The sequence below is a fragment of the Doryrhamphus excisus genome, linkage group LG11 (assembly GCF_037039965.1).
Source record: "Doryrhamphus excisus strain RoL-2023G ecotype Guam linkage group LG11, RoL_Dexc_Guam_v1.1, whole genome shotgun sequence".
NCBI classification, from domain to species: Eukaryota; Metazoa; Chordata; class Actinopteri; order Syngnathiformes; family Syngnathidae; genus Doryrhamphus; species Doryrhamphus excisus.
Genome location: NC_136367.1, coordinates 11268948 through 11290773, shown reverse-complemented (window position 1 = coordinate 11290773; position 21826 = coordinate 11268948). Strand labels below are relative to the sequence as shown.

Here is a 21826-nt window from a genome sequence, read left to right as displayed (position 1 = left end):
ATATGAAGCCTGAAGTGCTTCAAGGGCACCTATTATGCTTTTTCCACTTTTTTAATTAGAATGTTGTATTCATGTTAAACCATGCCAAAGTTTCAGATAATGAGGTTTGCGCATTTGGAAGTGAGCCCTGAAAGAAGTTTGGGATGGCTTAAAACGCTTGGTTTCAATAGGCGTGGTAAAACTGTTCCTTTGTGACATCACAAAGGGGCGGACTTTCTTATATGGTTCATGCCCAGAGGCGGGCCATGGGTGGAATAAATTAAAACAGATTGTTTTGGCAGGGGTGGCACGGTGGTCTAGGGGTTAGCGCGCAGACCTCACAGCTAGGAGACCAGGGTTCAATTCCACCCTCGGGCATCTCTGTGTGGAGTTTGCATGTTCTCCCCGGTTTTCTCCGGGTACTCCGGTTTCCTCCCAAAAATTGGATACTCCAAATTGTCCATAGGTATGAATGTGAGTGTGAATGGTTGTTTGTCTATATGTGCCCTGTGATTGGCTGGCGACCAGTCTAGGGTGTACCCCGCCTTACGCCCGAAGACAGCTGGGCTAGGCTCCAGCACCCCCTGCGACCCTCGTGAGGAAAAGCGGTAGAAAATGAATGAATGAATGAATGTTTTGGCAGGAAGCACAAATCGGAATAGGTGCAGATTCTGCTAAATCTAAAAAGTTTTCTGTGCGGGTTATTGTGTGTAGCTGCTCTATAGGAGACCACAACTCAATACAAAGGGTTGAAAAATGATGATAGGTCCACTTTAAATGCAATGCTTTACATCCTAGTGTCGATTAAATCGAGTTAAATTTTGTTAAATCGATTTATGCCATCAATCGATGTCATTGAATCACAGAAATATAAATCGATGCATTGCTGTAATTAATGAATCATTACACCCTTAATGGAAATCAATTTAAGCAACATCAGAAAAAGAGGGGGCAATAAAGCCAACTCTTTTTAGGGAGCAGAGCCAAAATAACAGCCAACCAAAAGAGCACAAATTCCCATCACTAGTCAAAATATACTAGGCTAGGCTAGGCTAAGATATCTAAACAAAGCATTTAGATATTAGCAACACCTAATTATATCTGCGTAAAAATGACATAATTTTATTTTTGTAACATTTTTATGAGGGACCACAGTTTGGACACCAGTGGTTTACAGTCCTTGTACGTACACATTTTACTGTGAACGGCAACTAGCAAACAACACAAAACAAAACAAACAAAATGGTCCCGTGGAGGAAGAGGACGGAGGAGGCAAAAGGTTCGTACATTGAGGGCGTGTCAGAGGTCAAAGTTCATTGCACACATTCATCACTGACGCTTTTCAGCAAATATGAAATGAAGATTCATGTGGGCCATTTTCTCATCAGTGCCGCTAACGTTGCTAACTCATTAAATAGCACCAGTTCCAGGCTGACCTCTGACATGATGGACGCTGTAGGACAACCTCAACAAGACCTGACAGTCCTTACTGTGCAGCAGCAAGAACCCTGATGATTTTAGAAGTCAAGACGTTCACGTCTGCTAGGGTTAAAAGTCAGAATGTTACTACTACGTGACAAATTCCCACTATTTATACAAGACATCTATTGACTTTTATTTGTGGCAGGCTGCTACAAATAAATGTGTCTCTAAGCACATTATAATGGGGCCGCTTGTTAACACACCTCATATGCCAGACAACAGGAGGTGCCATACATCAGTGTTGCCAACTTAGCAAACCATCTACATCAGGGGTCTCAAACACGCAGCCCGCGGGCCGAATGTGGCCCGCAGGACGCTAGTTTGAGGCCCCCGCCTTGATATGAAAGTTTAATGTTAGTGCGGCCCGCGCAAGTTTGATATGGATGCTGTATGGTATCATGTACCCAGAAAAAATTATTACGTTTGATTAATGTTCATGTTAAAGGTTAAATAACTGTTAATAGTTATCCTCCCTATCCGTGTGGAAGTGGTAAGTTTTTGGCTATTTAAGTTTAAAGGAAATAACTTGAAGGCTACCGTTTAGGTGGCTAGCTCTCTAGTTTGCGAGTTAGCATGTGTCTCAAGACCCTGCAGTTGCGCAATATGTTGTAAATAAAAAGAGTATAAATGTGACTATAGTCGTGTTTTGTCATGTCTACAGGGCTCTAATAATGCTTTGTTCACTTTAATCTGAAAAAAATAATTTGTCTACCCACCAACTATATGTGGTTTCTTAAGTTTTTATTATTTGCTGTTTTATTATTACTATTATATTTATTTATTTATTACTGATTGATTGATTTTTTTTATTCTTGATTTTCATCTTATTTTGTGTAGCAAAAATAAAAAGTAAGATATTTGAGAACAGTGGAATGTTTTATCAGAGCTTTTCTTGTAGAAAATTGGAACCAAAGTGAAGTTTTTTAATTTTTTTTGTTTTTAATAAATCCGTCTTTTTTTTTTTTTTTTTGGAAAACCTGATGTGGCCCAGTCTCACCCAGACCCGAGCTCCAGTGGCCCCCAAGTAAATTGAGTTTGACACCCCTGATCTACATGCACTTTTTCAAAAAAGGAATTAGGAAAGAAGATGCATTTAAAGACGAAAATGGAGAGGCTCTCAAAAGGGTGAGCTGTTTCCAGGGAGATTAGTTTGGAAAATTTTGATCAGAAGTGTGTAGATGTGTGTGTTCAAGTTGAAGGTACACGGCTTCTATTTGCTGGATTTATTAAGCTGGCTGCATCTGAGAAAATGATGTATAGATTTAACTTTTGCGTCTCATAGCACATACAGCAACTGGGGTGCGTTCAACAAAGTGCCAAATCATAATGCTGGATGAAAAACATGAATGAAACAAAAACATGGTGCAATGAACAACAGCTGCTGCTGGGGGCCCTCCTCCATCATTCATTCACGCATTCACAAGCGGCTCTGTCTTGTTTGTGACATAAAAAAAGACAAAAAGAATAGGTGTTTTCACTTTTTCCTTCCACAGTAATAGTCCTATCTCCTACAACTTACAATACAATCACATGCCAAGGTCAAGCCCAATTAGGCAAATTTGCCAATGATGTCGCCTCTGCAACCCGCAGCAGCCACAAATAGATTGTGGTCCTGTGAGAAACAAAGAAAAAAGGATTGATGCTAGAAGCTTGCACAAAAAGGTCTGCTGTCATGGAAGGTCTTGTTTTTTGTCTCCGACAACATGTTTGTAAAACTACTAGCAAGCAAGCAAGAGGACACTTCACAACATATCCTCCAAAAAAACAAACGTATTCCTCATTGGTAACATCACCAGCTAGTATTTTTGATAGGACACAAGGTTTCTCCTTTAAAAGAGCCGTTAAGAGCTTTTTGCTGCATTTTAACTTAGCTCATGTTCACACTACAACCATTTCCGTCTCTGGTTCTACCATATCTTACTTATTGTGTGGAAATATGGGCTAATAACTATAAAAGCAATCTTCACTCGCTAAATGTACTGCAAAAAAGGTCAGTAAGGATAATTAATAATACTAACTCCTTATTTCTAAAATCACAAATACTTCAACTTGCTGATATAGTTCATCTTCAAACAGCTAAAATAATGCATAAGGCTAAAAATAAACCAATTAGCTAAAAATGTCATCCAATACTTCTCTACAAGAGAGGAGAAATATGATCTCAGGGAAGAAGTACATTTGAAACACTTCTATGCTAGGACTACGTTATGCTAGCCATAGCATTTCAGTATGTGGAATCAAACTATGGAATGGATTGAGTAAGGAAATCAAACAATGCACAACGATGAGCCAATTCAAGAAACAATACAAGCAGTTGATGTTTGCTAAATACAAGGATGAACAGTCTTGAACCAGTCATGATGTGCTATATATATCACTATATTGACACTTACTATGGTACCCATTATGGCATTGGATGCTCATATCACCGAGTACTTTGGTAAAAAAATGGAAAAAAAACCCTTAAACTGTATTATGGAAAGCAGGAAGTGAACAAATGTAACAGTTAGTGATTGTAAAAGTACCAGATGGAGGGGTAGGATTTAATAAGCTTTGCTTCTTCCTACTCCTTTTGGACATGTGGAACAGGGAACTGATTATGGGATGCACTCAATTGTAATCTGATGCATATTCAAATGAAATAAAACCATTACCATTTCTCTCTAACACCATGACCCGCACCTCCCTCCTCCACATGAAGCATAACACACCAAGATGTCATAACATCATCATACATACAGTTTAAATGTTTAAAGTACTACTGGCCATATTAGGGCTCACCAAGGTTTTTTCTTGTGGTAGCTACTTTTACTAAATGAAAATGGCCAAGAGCTACTCATTTTTTGTAACATTTCTTTTCATTGCTGATTTCAAGCCAAACAAAGCCAATATATTTGTTTTACCAGAGCATGAACAAAATGTTGGTATCCATAACTCACCTTTTTGCATTTCACTATGCATTTATTTCTTGTCTTCTCACATTATTAACTGAAAACAAACCTGAATGGAAAGCAGGTTCATCCACCTCTGCTGGGTCCCCCCAGCCACATCGGCTGCCTTCTGAAGCACAGATGCAGCCAACTGCTTCTTCTGTGCAGGGAGAGCAGATACAACATCAGTGTGAAATCAGTGTGCACAGTGTGCGCGGTGCAAATACTCACTCGTTACACTTGTCGCGCGCCACAAATCATTCGGAATCCGACGCAAACCCCGCACACAATGAAAGTTCCTCCTGCACTAAAAGTGCTACATAGTGTCTGCATGCTCCCAAATCCGTACTGGGGCGGTACTTTTGCAGTGTACAAAACTTTTATCACTCTCACAAAGACAGGAAGGCTGCACGGCGGTCGAGTGGTTAGCACGCAGATCTCACAGCTAGGAGACCCGGGTTCAATCCCACCCTCGGCCATCTCTGTGTGGAGTTTGCATGTTCTCCCCGTGCATGCGTGGGTTTTCTCCGGGTACTCCGTTTTCCTCCCACATTCCAAAAACATGCTAGGTTAATTGGCCACTCCAAATTGTCCATAGGTATGAATGTGAGTGTGAATGGTTGTTTGTCTATATGTGTGCCCTGTGATTGGCTGGCTACCAGTCCAGGGTGTACCCCGCCTCTCGCCCGAAGACAGCTGGAATAGGCTCCAGCACCTTGTGAGGAGAACCGGTAGAAAATTAATGAATGAACAAAGACAGGAAGTCAAACACATGACAGACATGCTTGGTTTGGATGCTGCGGCGGGGGCGGAGCTGATCGGTGCAGAGGATTGGCGTTTTCGAGCAATTATCAGCCAGTATTGATACCGTCCTTTTTCAGTGGTGGCTGATTGATTGGAGCATCCCTTATAAGAATGTCAACTTATTGTTTTTATTTGTATTTCTGTTTATTTAGAACACACATAAACATATATTAAAGATGTTGAAGATGTTCAAAGTGTCTATGAATGCACCTCATGGTTGTGGAGTGACCATGAGGAAGTGTCGTTCTGAAGACAAACGGGCTAGGGACGTGTATGGTGTTACATTATGCTGAGAATTTTACCAAAATGAATTAAACTTAGTAGTTACCGCAGGTAACACGTTCTTTTTGCCATCATTTGTCCATCACATGAAAGAAAACGAAAATTAATTTCATGAAAACATTGTTTCCTTTGTCAACAGCCACAAGGGGGCAACCTGGATCACTTGGCTTTTTAGCAAATGCCTCGTCTTGTTTTCATCCATCCATCCATTTTCTATACCGCTTATCCTCATTAGAGTCGCAGGGCTTTGCTGGAGCCTATCCCAGCTGACTTTGGGCTAGAGGCGAAGTCCACCCTGGACTGGTAGCCAGCCAATCACAGGGCACTTAATAGACAAACGATCGGTCTATCTACCTGTGGACGATTTAGCCAATTAACCGAACATGCATGTTTTTTGGAATGTGGGAGGAAACCGGAGAAAACCCACGCTCCCACCCACTCTCCTATTGCTTCAATCTTCATGGAACATCTTTGTCACTCATTAATCCCGACACTTTTCTGCTGTTAGCTTCTGTAAGCTTTGTTAGCTTTGTGTATTTTGCAGACAAATGATTGAAGGCAGCTATGATTGTCCAGTGATGGACTGTGGAAGAAGTTAGCAGGTTGGAGGAGGACTAGTAATTGGATTTGGAGCGTGATGTCTTCACTTCTGTGTGTGTGTGTGTGTGTGTGTGTGTGTGCGCGCGAGTGTATACAGGCCACATTGTCTGGATGGCAAAATGAGAATAGATGGCATTGTAATTACGGAATAGAGATATCCACACACTGTGAAATTAGAAAAAAAAAAACTCCCACAGGCTGTTAAAGGGAAGCGGTTGCCATGGCAATGGGATGTAGAGGCGTGTGTTTGATTGTTTTTTTTTTCTTTAAAAAGAGTGAATTTGCCAAGCGTCACATTGTGCTTTTGAAAACATTCTTAAAGTGACCTTCGACACATGCAAAACAACCAGCAATGACATTTAAGTGACAAATACTGACATTCAGTCATGTCTGCAGTAAGGAAGTATCCGTTTCATCACTGTCAAGTTGCGTTCAATGATGCCACACTGTTTCAAACTGTTGCTTATTGTCTTTTGAAACATCTCCATTTGACACAACGCAACATTGGCTTGTATTTTCCGAACAAAAAGCCGCAAAAACATTTGATATGTAAAAGATCTTTACGTCACCTGATGATGGTGGTTGTGTTTGTTGTCAAACATGCTGCTGTCGTCATCCATTGCCGGAGAGACCGTTTTCAGTGAGGACCAACATGGCCGACAACAAAGTGAGTGATCTTACAAGTCATCTTAACACTTACTTGTTTGTGTTTATCTGCCTTATTTGACGAAATGTCTGCTCTAAAGATAGAATAATATTGCTATAAAGAACATTAATATTAATATACTACTGTTTTAAAAGCAACAGCATGTAGTTATTTAGTGCTGCCTTAAGCGCTAACAGTGTCTGTGCTAATGTGCTAAAACGACTACTAGCATTATTGTTTGTTAGCATTAGTACTAACATTTTCATTGGCCTTAATGTCAGTGCTAATGTTATTGTTAGCCTTTGTGTGACTGCTAATGTTACTGTTTGTTTATTTATATTTTGTGTCAATTTTAGCCTTGTTTTAGTGCAAACTTTGCATGAAAGCATTTGTTTTAGTGCAAACTTTACTGTTAGTTTGCTTGTCAGCACTAATGTTATGCTAACTGATCTTAAAAATCACAAAAGAGGAAAAAGCAGGGAAAGAAAAAAATACTAGTGAGTGTCAAAATAATATTTTATTTATTAGATGTTGGTTGGTGTTGGTGTCGGTGTTGAGCCGTGTCGAGCGAGAACATAGAACATTCCGGCATGCTTTCAGGTATGCGACCACGCCTGAGTTTTACATAACCTCACGCTAAAATCGAGTAGGAGTACATTCCTTAGTCAGAGGTCAAAGTGCATAGTGAGGAAAAAATGGCTTGCTGTGATCAAGCTTCACCGAGTTGGTGAGGACGCTGTGGAACAGTCTGGGAAGAACGTCCATCTATCAGCAGATGCCTACGCTGTCCGGTCAGCAGGAGACTGCCCACTTGGGAGCCTCAGACTTCTTCATCAATGTCTGAAGTCATCCCCGAGTGGACAAACATTCCAAAAATAGTAGTAAAATACGTGTTAGCGGAACATGGTGTCCCAACACTTTTGAAGCAGGTCAGTTTACTTCCTGGTCACCTTCAGAAAAACAGGTCATGTGACATTATGTACTAACAACTTGCTAAAGCTACTTTACAAAGACACGGGTTTCATTGTAATGATAATTAAGAACAATATAGTCAAATCAATTATTATTTTATTAGCTTCTAGTTCAGCATTGGACAGTTAGTGTTGTTTGCATCCAAATGGTTAGCACATCGGCCTTGGCTACATATTAGCAAATACATACTTGGCAGCTACATAATGCTAGCAGTGACATGATAGCATGTAAACTAGGGGTCTCAAACACGCGGCCCGCGGGCCAACTGTGGCCCGCAGGACACTAGTTTGAGGCCCCCGCCTTGATATGAAAGTTTAATGTTAGTGCGGCCCGCGCTAGTTTGATATGGATGCTGTATGGTATCATGTACCCAGAAACAATTATTACGTTTGATTAATGTTCATGTTAAAGGTTAAATAACTGTTAATAGTTATCCTCCCTATCCGTGTGGAAGTGGTAGGTTTTTGGCTATTTAAGTTTAAAGGAAATAACTTGAAGGCTACCGTTTAGGTCGCTAGCTCTCTAGTTTGCGAGTTAGCATGTGTCTCAAGACCCTGCAGTTGCGCAATATGTTGTAAATAAAAAAAGTATAAATGTGACTATAGTCGTGTTTTGTCATGTCTACAGTGCTCTAATAATGCTTTGTTCATTTTAACCTGAAACATTTTATTTTCTACCCACCAACTATATGTGATTTCTCAAGTTTTTATCATTTGCCGTTTTATTATTATTATTATTATATTTATTTATTACTGATTGATTGATTTTCTTTATTCTTGATTTGTTTATTTTTCATCTTAATTTGTGCAGAAAAATAAAAATTAAGATATTTGAGAACAGTGGAATGTTTTATCAGAGCTTTTATTGCAGAAAATCGGAACCAAAGCACTGAAAAAGTTTGTATATTTTTCTGTTTTTAATAAATGCGTTTTTTTTTTTTTTTTTGGAAAACCTGATTCGGCCCAGCCTTGTCCAGACCCTAGCTCCAGTGGCCCCCAGATAAATTGAGTTTGAGACCCCTGATGTAAACGCTATTACATGACAGCTACTGTCATGGCCAAAAATATTAGCATGCCAAAGATACCAACATATATATATATATATATACTATATATATATATATATATGTATTTAGCATCTCAATGTTGACCATTCATGGCAACTGTTAGCAAACCCATGTTGGCAGCTACGTGGTAACAACTCAGTCGTATGATCACAGCAGCATGATGGCAACTTCACAGCAGAAGCTACTACCAAATGGGAGAGCTACAAGGTAGCAGCTACATGTTGGCCACTAGCTAATGGTCATTAGAAAGCTGCAAATATAATAAGCTAAAGCTGTTGTGCATCAGTTAGCTTGTGTTGTAGTGTAGCCTCTGCAGGGACTAATGCTTCCTAATAATTCTAATCATAATAATAATAATTGCCCCTGTGGGAGATATTGTGGATTAAACAAAGACTTCCTGTTGTTTTTGACCGCATGAGAAACGTATAAAGAAGAAAGAAGAGTCGCATAGATCCAATAAAAGCTTTTTTTATGGACTTTTCCATAGAAAATACATTCATACAGAAAAGACAAAACAAAATGTTATGGCAACAAAGAGGAAATGAAGCTTCTGGCATGTTTGACACAAGTCACATGGCAAATAAAAAAATAATACTTGAATATTCTAGCCTCAGGAAAGTTCTACTTTTTTTTTTCTACAAGGATGACGAGATGGAACACAAGCAATTTATTATTATTATTTGAAACAACCACATTTTGGTCCCCTTTGGAAATAGAACCTTGTTATAAAATTGTCAAGCTCTCAGTGTAAAAAAAGCAACAAAAACCAAAACAAATGTTATGTGACAAGAAGGCTGTGTGTTGCCACGCTCTTTATGTCAGCGCTTAAACCGGTCGAGCCGGTCGTCTGGTGGCCGAGACGCTGACTCACACCTTATCAATAAATCCTCAAGCAGGACGACAACCATGTTCACTACACGGTAGTAAACCCGCACAGCCCACTGCATCACATGACTTAAAACAAGAAATATAAAACATGTCCGTGGTTATCATGTTGTTTCATTGTGGCGGGGTAGGGAGGAAATGTATGCTGTAAAGCTATTCTGTGTGTGTGTTGTATGTTGAAGAGGACAAGGCCACTTACATAAGGCATCAGTAAGGTCAACAGTGCATTTACAACAAAAATAAACTAAAGGAAGCCGCCATGAAGACACTTGCCAAGCAACATATGTGGTATTCCCAAACGTACGTCTTCTAGAAGATGAAGGTAGCTGCTCTCTTGGACCCTTCCCCCCATGCAACCAGACGTTTACACCACAACCACAAACTGCGACTTTCTCAGGAAACATTTGCAAAAAAGTCAGCAGAAGTCACATGACAGTGTGAGAGTAACTGTACACTTGATCAAAAATTATAAATTCTGATCAAAAATTGAACAAAAAAGTGGAGGATGCATGCCGGACCACTAGTTGGCGCTTAAAAGCCAAGTCGGACATATTAGTGGCGTAAGGCTGTAGTACTGGAACTATAGTCCTAATTCAGCTTCAGCTTTGAAGGCCCTACACATTTGTTGACGGTTTTTTTCTAATTTGCCCAAAGTCGGGAAGAATGTACAAATATGTACTAATACGAGTCAAATGTACAGCTTTTACAAAGCCCAAAATTTTTACGTTTATGTCTTTATGCTTTACTGCAGGGTTGGGCGATATTTACCGGTATAGATTCTTCCAATAATAAAAAAGACTTACACCGGTTTAAATGATAAACGAAAACAAGCCGAGTTGTATTGTGATACATTAGATGAATGAAATGCAGGAACATTGGTGTGGGGAAGTGCAAAAGTGAAAAGCTAGCCAATGAATAAATGTACTTCTGTATTTCATTAATGCTTGTAGCTTTTTATACAAGACTGCTGAATTTTTATTTTCTATCATCATTGCGATATATACCAAAAATGTTGTGATATATGCTAAGGTCCATATCGCCCAACCCTACTTATATTTTTTCCTGACGCGTTGAATCGCACTTCAACGATCCCTTAACGTGTTGTAGTTGTGTTCGTTTGGCTCCAGAATAATAGCTTTGACAGTCATGGATCGTCTTAATTATCATTCATTAGTAGTGAGTACTAGGACATTTTATACTTTAAATGTATAAGTATTTGAGGCATATTTAGAGCTCAAACCTAAACTGTGTTGCTACCAAACAATGGCAATTGATGAGAGAAGGGGTTCTGAAGCTGAATCTGACATAATTACAATTATGATCCATAATTGGGAACGAAGAACGTCAGAATATAAATATATATTTTTTTATTTTATTTGATATTTGCTGTTGGTCCCAAAACTGTAATCCCCACGAAATGCTACTGTGTTTTCATCGAATTTGAACAAATTTGGTGATACCATAATAACATGCACAGATGTCAATTTTGCAAGATTTCTGTGTGAAAGAGCCTTAGAGCAGGAGTGTCAAACTTGTGGGGCTGGTGCCGAGACACTGCTCGTTGACTTTCCAGCTGGTCGCTAAATCAGGTGATTTTACCGATCAACACCTTCAATTTGTAGGAAGGAGCTCATCAATGAAATCACCTCCTGGAGAGAAAACCTGCAGGGTCTTGGCCCTCCATGGCACATTTTTTTTGTCTAAAATGTTGCATTTTCAAAGTAAAAAAAGTGCTAGTCACGTTAATGATGTAGTATTTCGGAGGCCAATTATGCTTTGCGATAAGGGGACTTTGACCAACTCCAAAAGTAGTACACCAAAAGTAGTATAAAGTGGTTAAGTGTAGTAGTTCACATCCTGCTGAGAAAAAAAAAAACCTGTCAGTTTGTTCTAAAAAACAAAATCATGAACAAAAAGTAAATGATTAAGTTTTTAAAGGATCATAATTTTTTTTTAAAGGTAATGCACTTATTTGCGTGCTTGTACGAGCACACGTCTAGTAGAGCCCCCCCCACCGAGCTGTGCTCTAACATTGGTTATGAAGTACATATTCAATGGTTTCCAGACTCGCAGTCGTCATTGTCATATAAACGTGCCCCAAAGAGCGACAAGTTTTTCATGAATAAAAAAAACACGGTGTAACTGCGAGTGTACATAGTTTGTGTGTCATAACACGGATGACAAAATGAGCTTTATACTGTGTATGTTTTCAGACTACGTTATACATTGCACATTTATTAGCTGCACTTAAAAAAAACACCTTTTGCCTCTTTTTTTTTTCTTTTTCTAAATAAGCACGGAGCTGTAGTTCCACCTCCAGGCCATGGGGGGAGGGGTACACTTTTTTTGCAACCAAACAAATAAGCCCCACGCTCCTATGCTTTCTCTCTGCATTCACTCGCAGACAATAGACGGCATTCACGCGCAGGTCCACATGCACGCTCCATGGCAGGCATCCATCACAGTCCAAACACACGCACACCCCCCACCTGCAACACTCCCATAGTCCTCCACGGTGGGGGAGGGGGGATAAAAAAGCCATATAGAAGAATTTCTTCCCATCCTCACTACATCGTTCAAGAGCCGTCTCCACAGCGAGGCACTGAGCACGGTGCAAATGATAGCCTGCCTTGACTTCTTCTCTTCCTTCCTGCTTTTCCACTGAATGGAACGCCACGGTCCCGCCCTCCCATGTGGGCGGGGGGACACCCCGGCCTCGCTGCTGCCGCACAGGTCAGGAAACATCCGCCCGATTCATCCCGCAGGGCCTTCCGCGCCGACGCCACCTTAGATGTGGCGCTTCATGTGCAGCGCCAGGTGGTCGGAGCGGGAAAAACACCTACAAATGAAATAGGACATATTCTATTTAGCCTTTTGTCCTCAGAGAACTTTGACACATCACGTTTGCATGGATTTGTTAGCTAACTTTGAAAAACTTGTGCTGTGTGTCAAGTGGAAAACAGGAATGCGATCTTCACCAATTCACAGATTCAAAATTATAAGTGTTTTAAATTAACTTACTTTATTTATTAAATTATTTCGAGTGTTCATCTGAAGACAGGTTGCTAATAATTTATGGTAATAGCATAATGATAGTAAAACATATAATGAACAGCATACTACAGCATAACATGTATGACATAACAACATGACATCAGTGATAACGACGGCCTTTGTGACTAAGGAAGCGCTAGTTCCGACAGTCCCAATCCCAGAGATAAGTGGTTACAGAGACACAATAGGCAAACAGTGTGGATTATGTAGGTGCGTTTTGAAGAAACGCCTTCTCTGACAACTAGGCGGGACCACCCAGCGACCTGTGGAGTGTACCACAGCAAGCCGTTTTACAGGGATGCACGTAAGCGTGGTTGTAGTATGAGCGGATACAACTTCTTCATTTATTAGTGGTGACTTCCAACACATTCATTCATTTTCTACCACTTATCTCCACGATGGTCGCGGGCGTGCTGGAGCCTATCCCAGCTGTCTTCAGGCGAGAGGCGGGGTACACCCCTGGACAAACAACCATTCACACTCACATTCATACCTATGGGCAATTTGGAGTGGCCAATTAACCTAGCATGTTTTTGGAATGTGGGAGGAAACGGAGTACCCGGAGAAAACCCACGCATGCACGGGGAGAACATGCAAACTCCACACAGAGATGGCCGAGGGTGGAATTGAACTCGGGTCTCTTATCTGTCTCCTGTGTGCTAACCACTCGTCCGCCATGCAGCTTCACATTTTATTATTTAAATTCCTTAAAGGACAACTGAACCATTTTGGCAATTGGCCATTATTGACAATCCTTTTGTGAAACTCAAACTTGTAGCGAGAGAAAACACGTTAGCATGAGCTTGCTAACAATGCACATCATTGGGAAGCTCTCTGAAAAAACTAACAACGTTTATCATTTGATATCCCTGTACATGCTGTGATGATGCATTAACAAGTACATTGATAATAACGTGTAATACTTACAGTATCTTGTCATATTTTAATAATTTAAAGCATTATCCAAACTTCTTTCCTAGACACATTGATTTAGCCCTACTTCTGTCAACAGAAACAGCTACTACACTTGCAATGGCCGCTCTCCTTCGGATGGCTGTGTCTTCCAGCACAAGACGTGTGCTCCAGTCTGCAGGTAAAAAAATTTGATGGCAAACGAGCATCTTGTTGAGTCTTTATAGCAGAATTACGAGCTTGGTATCCACTCTTCCGTGTGTGAGTGACGTTGACACTAGCGGCTAGCGAGGCATCATGTTAGTTAACCAGATAAATATCGTTTTTTTCATGGTAGCTGCTACAATAACAATATCATTGTAGCTTGGTTAAAGTTCCGTCAGAAATGGCCGGTACTGAGATCTTTTGAAAAACGTCTGGGATTGAATGAGTTAAATTGTGTGCCAATTCCGAATCCATTAATGACCATAATCCATAATTCGCAAAATGACTTTGATTGAAGATGCTAAGTGTCCACCACAGCACACTCACCATTTTGACCGCTTGCAGCACACTGCAATTATCGTACTTGTCAGTGTGAGCCAACTTTTGCACTCAAAAGACTAAGTGCATGTATGCAAGTCACCAATGGAGACGCAGCATTTTGTTGCTTTCACATGCAGCATGTGCAGTATTCACGCCTACATGGGTTACTTCTGAATACAGTGTTCATCATCTCTTACACCCATCTAGAACATTCCATTATAAAGTGCAGCGGCAGACAAATGCATGCTTTCGCGTTATCTGACTTTAAGCAAACAGAGACGTTTTGTATATTTGTAAGGCAGCTTTTAGGTAAATGTTATGCTAGCCCGTAGAGAGTGATGAATGTGAAGGCCAAACAGGCAGAAACCTTCTGTTTCCAAGCAATGACACATGACTGGGCGTTGATAAAGTCTTTATGGACCACATAGTGGACGCTAACCTGCCCCTCCTCAGGCTTCATTGTGGATTCAAACAGTGAATGACTCTTTTGATTCAACTGCTTGACCTCGGGTGCCATCCATCACCGCAGCCTCCTCCATCTGACACCTCTATTCTGTCACCTCACCACCAGACAACATCACGCTTTGGAAGTCATGGAACATTTAACGCAGGGTTTGCTTCCAAACATCAACGGAGGTAAGATCATCTCCCAAAACTGCAAACAAAGATGGCGTCTGACCTGTCGCAGTGGCTGCATTTGAATGGCTTGGCTCCAGTGTGCTTCCTGAAGTGACGCGTCAGCTCGTCGCTTCGCGCAAAACGCCACTCGCAGCCTTCCCACGAGCACCTGTACGGCTTCTCACCTGAACCAAAAAAAACACAACCATATTTAGAGCAGATATTCAGTGTGTCATGTCGTCATGCTAGCTTCTTTGGAACCAAATTTACGTTAAAGAAGGTCACGTGATGGCACAATTCAATTGAATTCAATCTGATTTACATGTGGATCATTTATGTCTTACATTTTTTCTTTAAAAGCTTCCTCTTTCAATATTCAAGTGTTCTAATAGGAAGAGGAAAGAATAGATAGATGAATTATGCACTGATGGAAAGAAAGACAATTAGAATAAGTCACTATAAAGAGATTAAAGCGAAATGATTGAATAGGTAAAAGGTGTAAGAAAAAACAAGGAAGGGAAAAAGTGTTAATACATAAAAAATACATCATAAAAAGCATTAAAGTGTGAAATAGATAAAACTATAAGAGCGAACAATGACAGTCACTAAAATGAGAGAAAAAGAGGAATGCTGAATCAACAATCAATATTTGTTAATATAAATGTTAATGTTAAATAAAAATGGAAAAAGTGAATAACAGTAATAAACTGTCGAAACTGTTAAATACAAAGAAAAATAATACAACGTGTTATATAAATAAACACTACTATTTGTATTAAAATAAAAACACAAACATGGAAATTTAATAATACAGGTAATTAAAATTATAACACAAAATCATATGTAACTGATAAAAATATTACTTAAGTTTAGTGTACTTCTGTATTCAACACTGTGCTTGTTTGTTCGCAAATAACCATGTAAAAGGAAAACCTCCATTTTGGTTTTTGCACATTTTTCCTGTTTATTTTACTTCTTTAAATTCGGGAAAAAAAACAAAAAAACAGGACAACAAGAATGTAGTAGTAGTAGTAGTAGTAGTAGTATAGCATAATAATTTTGTGTCTTTTTTTGTTTTCCTGCTCTTCAACGTGCAAAGACAACTTTCTGACTAATGCTAGCTGAGGAAAACAAGCCGCCAGCTTATGTAACACGTGTGTGTGTGTGTGTGCGCTTCCCATTAATAGTGTGTGGGGGCCTCTCATGGCCGGGGAAGGATGCTAGGAATGCCACTTCCTCCGCTAATGTGCAGCACGACTGTAAACAGCTTGGCAGGGGTCGAAGGTGACGAGGGAAACTGCTCACATTTGAACCCAGACAAATGCCAGATTCCCTTTTTCCCCTCCGTGTAAGGCGTTCCCAGGATGAAATGTGAGCTGTATTGATGTGTTTGCAGGATACACATCCTCTGTTTGCCTCTAAAGAACTAACTCGTTCACTCCATGACATCATGTCACGTTCCTGGAGTGGGCATTTGAGGGCATTCCACTGGAAAATATTTCAAGTGCTTCATGTTGGAGCATTTTGGGGGGGAATTCTGTGTATTTTGTCCTATTACTTCTAATCCTTGCTGTCAGGACAGGAATCTCCAAACAGAGTGACAGAGATTCCGGCATTTATTTGTCAGAGAACCCAGAAAAGTAGGACATTCCTTTGTGTCCCGTATGTGACACGGAATTCCACAATCACATAATTACATGACTGTGTGACCTATAAATTCCATGTCTGACAGCGCAGGATAAGAGAATGTCATGTTCAAAATGCCGGGGTACACTTCCACACAGCTGCTCCTCCACCTCCGGCACTACCTCCAAAGTTGGAACATTTAATTTTCCCACATTCCAAAGAAAAGGCACAATATTTTGGTTGTTAGCGAGTTGTGTTGTCAGCGTGTACCTGTATGCGTGCGCTGGTGTGCTTTCAGGTGCGAGCTCTTGGTGTACACCTTCCTGCATCCATTGAACAGACACCTGTGGACACGCCTCCTTCCGTCAGGCGACGCCTCCCCACTGGCAAGCCCCGCCCTCTCCAAGCCACCGCCACTTCCTCCGCCGCCACCTGTCCTGCCCTTCCCGGCAGCATGCAGCACAGTCTGTACGCCGGCCCACGCCTGCCCCGGCAGGCCCTCCTTGGCCAGCTCGGGCGAGGACGGCGGCGTGCCAATGACAGTGGCGCTCAGATCCTCGGCGCCATCACCCAGAATGTCCACCAAGGAACCGGAGGGGAAGTCGAGGGCAGGAGAGAGCTCCTCGGAGCTGTCCGACGCCTCGCTGCTGGCATCCGAGTGGAAGCAGCCCACGTCCAGGTGCTGGTGGTCCTCCTCCTCCTTGATGAGCTTTGGGTCGGCGTTCTTGTCGCCGCAAGCCAACATCAGCTTGCTCCATAAATCCTCCTGACTCTCAAACTTGAGCTCTGAAGCCGACACGTACGGCTCGCTCTGGAGGTAGCGTTCCAGCTCCAAACATGTCTAGACAACAAGACAGAGGTCACTTTAATGCTCACTCCATCTTCCTCACAACATCTCCATGCCACCGACATGGAGGCAATGTGGTGTCCCAGCATACATGCACTGGAACGATATTCATTTACGAGAAGACCAATGCAAGTGTGCTTCCACGACTCTAGATAGCGCTATTGACCTATTCGGCTCAAACTATATAAACAACTTCGCAAAATGAAGGGAAATATCAAACTTGCATTACACATTACTATGTCAATAAAGTTGTAGGAATAACCCGTTCATTGCTAGACGCAAAGGAGGGCAAATGGAGTGCAGTACTTGGCTCTAACCAGCAGGGGTACTGTTGTTTGCTGTCTAAAAAAAGACAACATGGCATCAGTTACAGCTTCACATTTTGATGAATAATAAACAATTGAAAATTAGCATTGCATTGATCAGTCAGTATTTCATGTTTTCCTGAGTAATTAATCAAGGAAATGTAGTCAAACGTGTATAAACTCGTTTATATACTGTAATCACCTGATTCATTTGGACATTTGTCTACCTGCACATCATCTTTGCTAGGTAGTTACATGCTGCAATTAAGTAAGCGGTGCTAAAAATGCGGACTCTGGGCCATTTTTGGCACGCAGCTTAATTTTTTTCGGCCCTCGGCATATAGTACAAATGAAATGATTATTTATGAGAAATACAGTTAGATATTATATTCATTTGTTTGGTCAGCTATAACACAAAGCTAATGTGTGTACGTTTAGTTCAGATATCTGAGCATGCTCTATATTGGCCAATATTGGCTTGCAATTAGCATCTTTGATACCCGATCCTTTAATTTTTTTTGAAAAAGTTGTGACATCCGTGATGGAGCACTTTATCCACATGTGCTAGCTGCACTATGACCCTTCCTAAGTGTCTTCCAGAGAAGACAAAACATCCTTCATGAGGAACATTGTGTTTTGTTTGTGTCCTCTTGAGGTCCAACCAGGAAGACCACAAGCTCCATGTTTCCTCCCCAGCGCATTCAAGTACATGCGTGTGTGTGTGTGTGTGTGTGTCAGCGTGTTGGGGATAGTCATGAAATTTACATATGCTACATGCCCATCCCATACCCCTGTTGGCTTGGCGAAGTGCTTGTAGATCTTTTAGCTGCATCAATTATTCAGCATAATGTGGATTTAATAATGCATTTGGAGGCATGGCTAGAAATAACATAGCACGCCCGGGACCAGAAGAGGGGGGGTCTGGTTCATGGAGGGGGGCGGGGAGGGGGGGTCCATAAAAAGCTCTGGCATGAATACTGCAAGATCCACTTTGGGACGTGTGTGGGCTTTGGAAGCTGCTGCTATTGTCAGTCCAGCCAAATTCCACCTCCACAAGTCACATGACTCATTAGTGGCGTTTGCAGCAACATTCCCGTCCACGTCTCTGAACGCCTTCAGCCATGGAATCTTAGCCATGTGTGCTGGAATGTTGTGGAATGACGAGCGACTTTGACTCCCGAGGCGGCTATGGCGAGCATCACTGAGCTGGGAGGTGGCATTCTTGCACAGCTGAAAATCGGCTCCGGGTCCGCTGAGCTGCAAGTCTTACGTCGGACGGTTTCACGACTAACATAACTTTTCAACTTTTCATAAAAAGTCGTGCACGCGCCTGCTGTCAGTGTATGCGCGTGCGTGCGTGACAGATCAAAGCATGCAAAGTTTCAACCAGCTCACGCACGCGCGCCAATGACTTGACATAAAAGTTGGGCTTGTGCGCTTCGCACGGCCTGCGAGCGGTCTGGCCGTTTGTTGTTGTTGCGTGCGTTCTAGCTGTCAGAACCAGGACCGGGTCTTACCTGCTGCCAGTACTCCTCCAGTGACGGTAGCGCTGAAAAGTATCCGGTGTCATGCACAATCTGGAGCTCCTGGAAGATGCTGCACATGGGAATGACGTCCATCTCACCAGCGGACAAGTGTCAGCATGTATGGCCAGAGTGCGCTCTCCCAATGGAGGTTCTAGAGAGCACACTGACTACGACAAGAGGAAATCTGAAATACGACTGAAGGAGGTCTGCTCCAGTCTGTAAGCTCCTCTGAACTCACCCTAGTCCCCCTTCCTCACCCTCCTCCTCACACTCCCCTCTACACACGAACATGCACCACCTGACTGCAGCAGCCAATCGGCTTGCGGGACGAACGAGTCCGCCTCCCTCTACTGATTGGGCCAATGACGGGCGTCAGCCGGAGCCACTCGCCCTTTCTGATTGGTTCAGATTCAGGAGCAACTCCTGCTGCTCATTGGGCCGTCCGGATGCTATTTTTAGTGCGCTATATAAATTCAACAACAACCCGGAAGTAAGAGCTGGGAGTGGAGAGAGAGCACAGCCTGCTGAACCTCCACCGAGCACCGGCAGGCTGAGGACTCAACAGCCCAACTCGGACATAGCTAGAGACTGGCACGGAGACACCTTTGAATTTTGCATTTTGGAAATCTGCAAGTCATTTTTATTAATCTGACATCTGATTACTTTGCTGGTTGTAGTAAAAGCATCAATTTTTCAGTTTTATGTACCATGTGAATTAATATACCTACCTCTCTGATAATATATTTATTACTGGTATTTTAGAAAATAACGAAACTCTTATCTGGGGGTGTTTCAAGTGCATGCCAAAGCAACAGTTGGCACTGTATATGAACTATCAGACAATTTTAGCCAATTTTATTACCTGGAAAATGTAATAAGTGAATGAGAGAACAGTGAAAGAAAGAGGTGGACTCACTCAGTCTCACTTGAATATAAAGTAAACTGTAAACACACAAAAGCAAGATCAGCTCATAGAATAAACTCATAGAACTCATAGACAAAAATGTTCCAAATATTTTACGATTGACATTCCATCATTCCGTCTGTTGTGTGTCTCTGTTGTCTTTGCTGAGCATGTAGAGATGATGAAACCTTCAAAAGGTGTCCAGCTCCTTGATGCCTTTGACAACATGTACTTTCTCCGGTTCTCCTATTAACTTGTGTAGATTTTGGCACTCCAAGTGCTTTGAATTGTCTCCTGCTTTCATAATTTGTGTACTTGTTTGGCGATGTTGTTGTTGCGTTGGATGAGATGCCCATCCTTGTAGACGTGTTCAATGTTCCTCTTCACTTTTAAGTGTCTGAGCATACACACAAATGACCTGAGCATTCCTTGGACTTCCTTGGACTGTGAGGACCATCAGACTTATAGTATCACACCTGTCAAAAACCGGAGAACTTGAGGTAGTCCAAGGTCCATTCTGAGTGGGTTTCAGAAAGGCAGCAAAACAACAACGCTGTCCTCAGTATGTAATGTGAAGCCCAGTCACAATCACATCATTCAGCTCTGCTCCAAATCATCCTCTCTCAACATCATTTGTGATTTGATCTGGTCCTGCTTATCATTCTGCTTCTTTAAAACGTCCACCCTTTCTGCCATCCCAATTTATGCAAAGTGTTCCAATATCATCCTTCAATTCTTTAACATGGCTGCTGTCAACTTTGGTTGACTTGTTATGTCATCATTTTTTGTTCTCCTTCAGCATTGTTATGGCACTCTTCCACGTCCTCGTCGCCATTTGAGACAGAAGCCGTTTTTTCGTTAGTCAATAAATTTGGACTTCCGGCATTAGCAACGATTAGCTTGTCTTGCTAGTGATGATCCGCAGTCGTAGCTATTTTCAGCATGCAGTTTTGCTGTGCGAGACTTGGATAAACGTACTCACAGATGTAGGCAAAAGTTGACAAATCTGTGATGTAATGGTAATGGTAATGGTAATGGTTTTATTTCATTTGAACATGCATCAGATTCCAATTGAGTGCATCCCATAATCAGTTCCCAGTTCCACATGTCCAAAAGGAGTAGGAAGAAGCAAAACTTATTAAATCCTACCCCTCCATCTGGTACTTTTACAATCACTAACTGTTACATTTGTTCACTTCCTGCTTTCCTAATATTCATTCATTCATTCATTTTCTACCGCTTTTTCCTCACGAGGGTCGCGGGGGTGCTGGAGCCTATCCCAGCTGTCCCCGGGCGAGAGGCGGGGTACACCCTGGACTGGTGGCCAGCCAATCACAGGGCACATATAGACAAACAACCATTCACACTCACATTCATACCTATGGACAATTTGGAGTGGCCAATTAACCTAGCATGTTTTTGGAATGTGGGAGGAAACCGGAGTACCCGGAGAAAACCCACGCATGCACGGGGAGAACATGCAAACTCCACACAGAGATGGCCAAGGGTGGGAATTGAACCCTGGTCTCCTAGCTGTGAGGTCTGCGCGCTAACCACTAGACTGCCGTCTAAATATTTGTAAAAAGTTTCAGTCAACATCAAACATCAGAATATGGCATCATGTGTCGTATCCAATATGTATCCTGTGGAAGTAGGAACGCAGAACAAGTGCATTGGTGACTTTCCAATACAATATTTCAAAATGACACAGTGATGATGTAATAAGTACACAATGGCACTCTTCCAGTAGTGTTCGGACGACAGACACCCCCTCCTCCCCCACTTCCATTTGAATGATCAGTGCGAGCAGAGCAAGATGAATACTAATCAAGAGGCAATAGGGCGACATCTTGATTTGTGCTT

At 41.8% G+C, this 21826-nt stretch overlaps 1 protein-coding gene across 1 annotated transcript; it reads right to left on the bottom strand.

The window, feature by feature from the left end:
• Window positions 1-9213: 9213 nt before the first annotated feature.
• Window positions 9214-19316, bottom strand: LOC131134612 (Krueppel-like factor 6). Its single transcript, XM_058080093.2, has 4 exons — window positions 19051-19316; window positions 16652-17222; window positions 14817-14940; window positions 9214-12485 (listed from the first exon to the last, which is right to left on the bottom strand). The coding sequence occupies exons 1-4, from the start codon at window positions 19150-19152 to the stop codon at window positions 12434-12436; spliced, it is 849 nt and encodes a 282-aa protein (XP_057936076.1). The 5' UTR covers window positions 19153-19316; the 3' UTR covers window positions 9214-12433.
• Window positions 19317-21826: the final 2510 nt, after the last annotated feature.

What these genes read in the sequence shown, in the direction of transcription:
- LOC131134612 (XM_058080093.2), bottom strand. Translation starts at nt 19,152, where the DNA reads ATGGACGTCATTCCCATGTGCAGCATCTTCCAGGAGCTCCAGATTGTG. An exon ending in TGGAGGAGTACTGGCAGCAG is followed by an intron (nt 17,223 to 19,050) that starts GTAAGACCCGGT and finishes CTTGTTGTCTAG; the next exon opens with ACATGTTTGGAGCTGGAACG. An exon ending in ACACCAGCGCACGCATACAG is followed by an intron (nt 14,941 to 16,651) that starts GTACACGCTGAC and finishes TTTTTGGTTCAG; the next exon opens with GTGAGAAGCCGTACAGGTGC.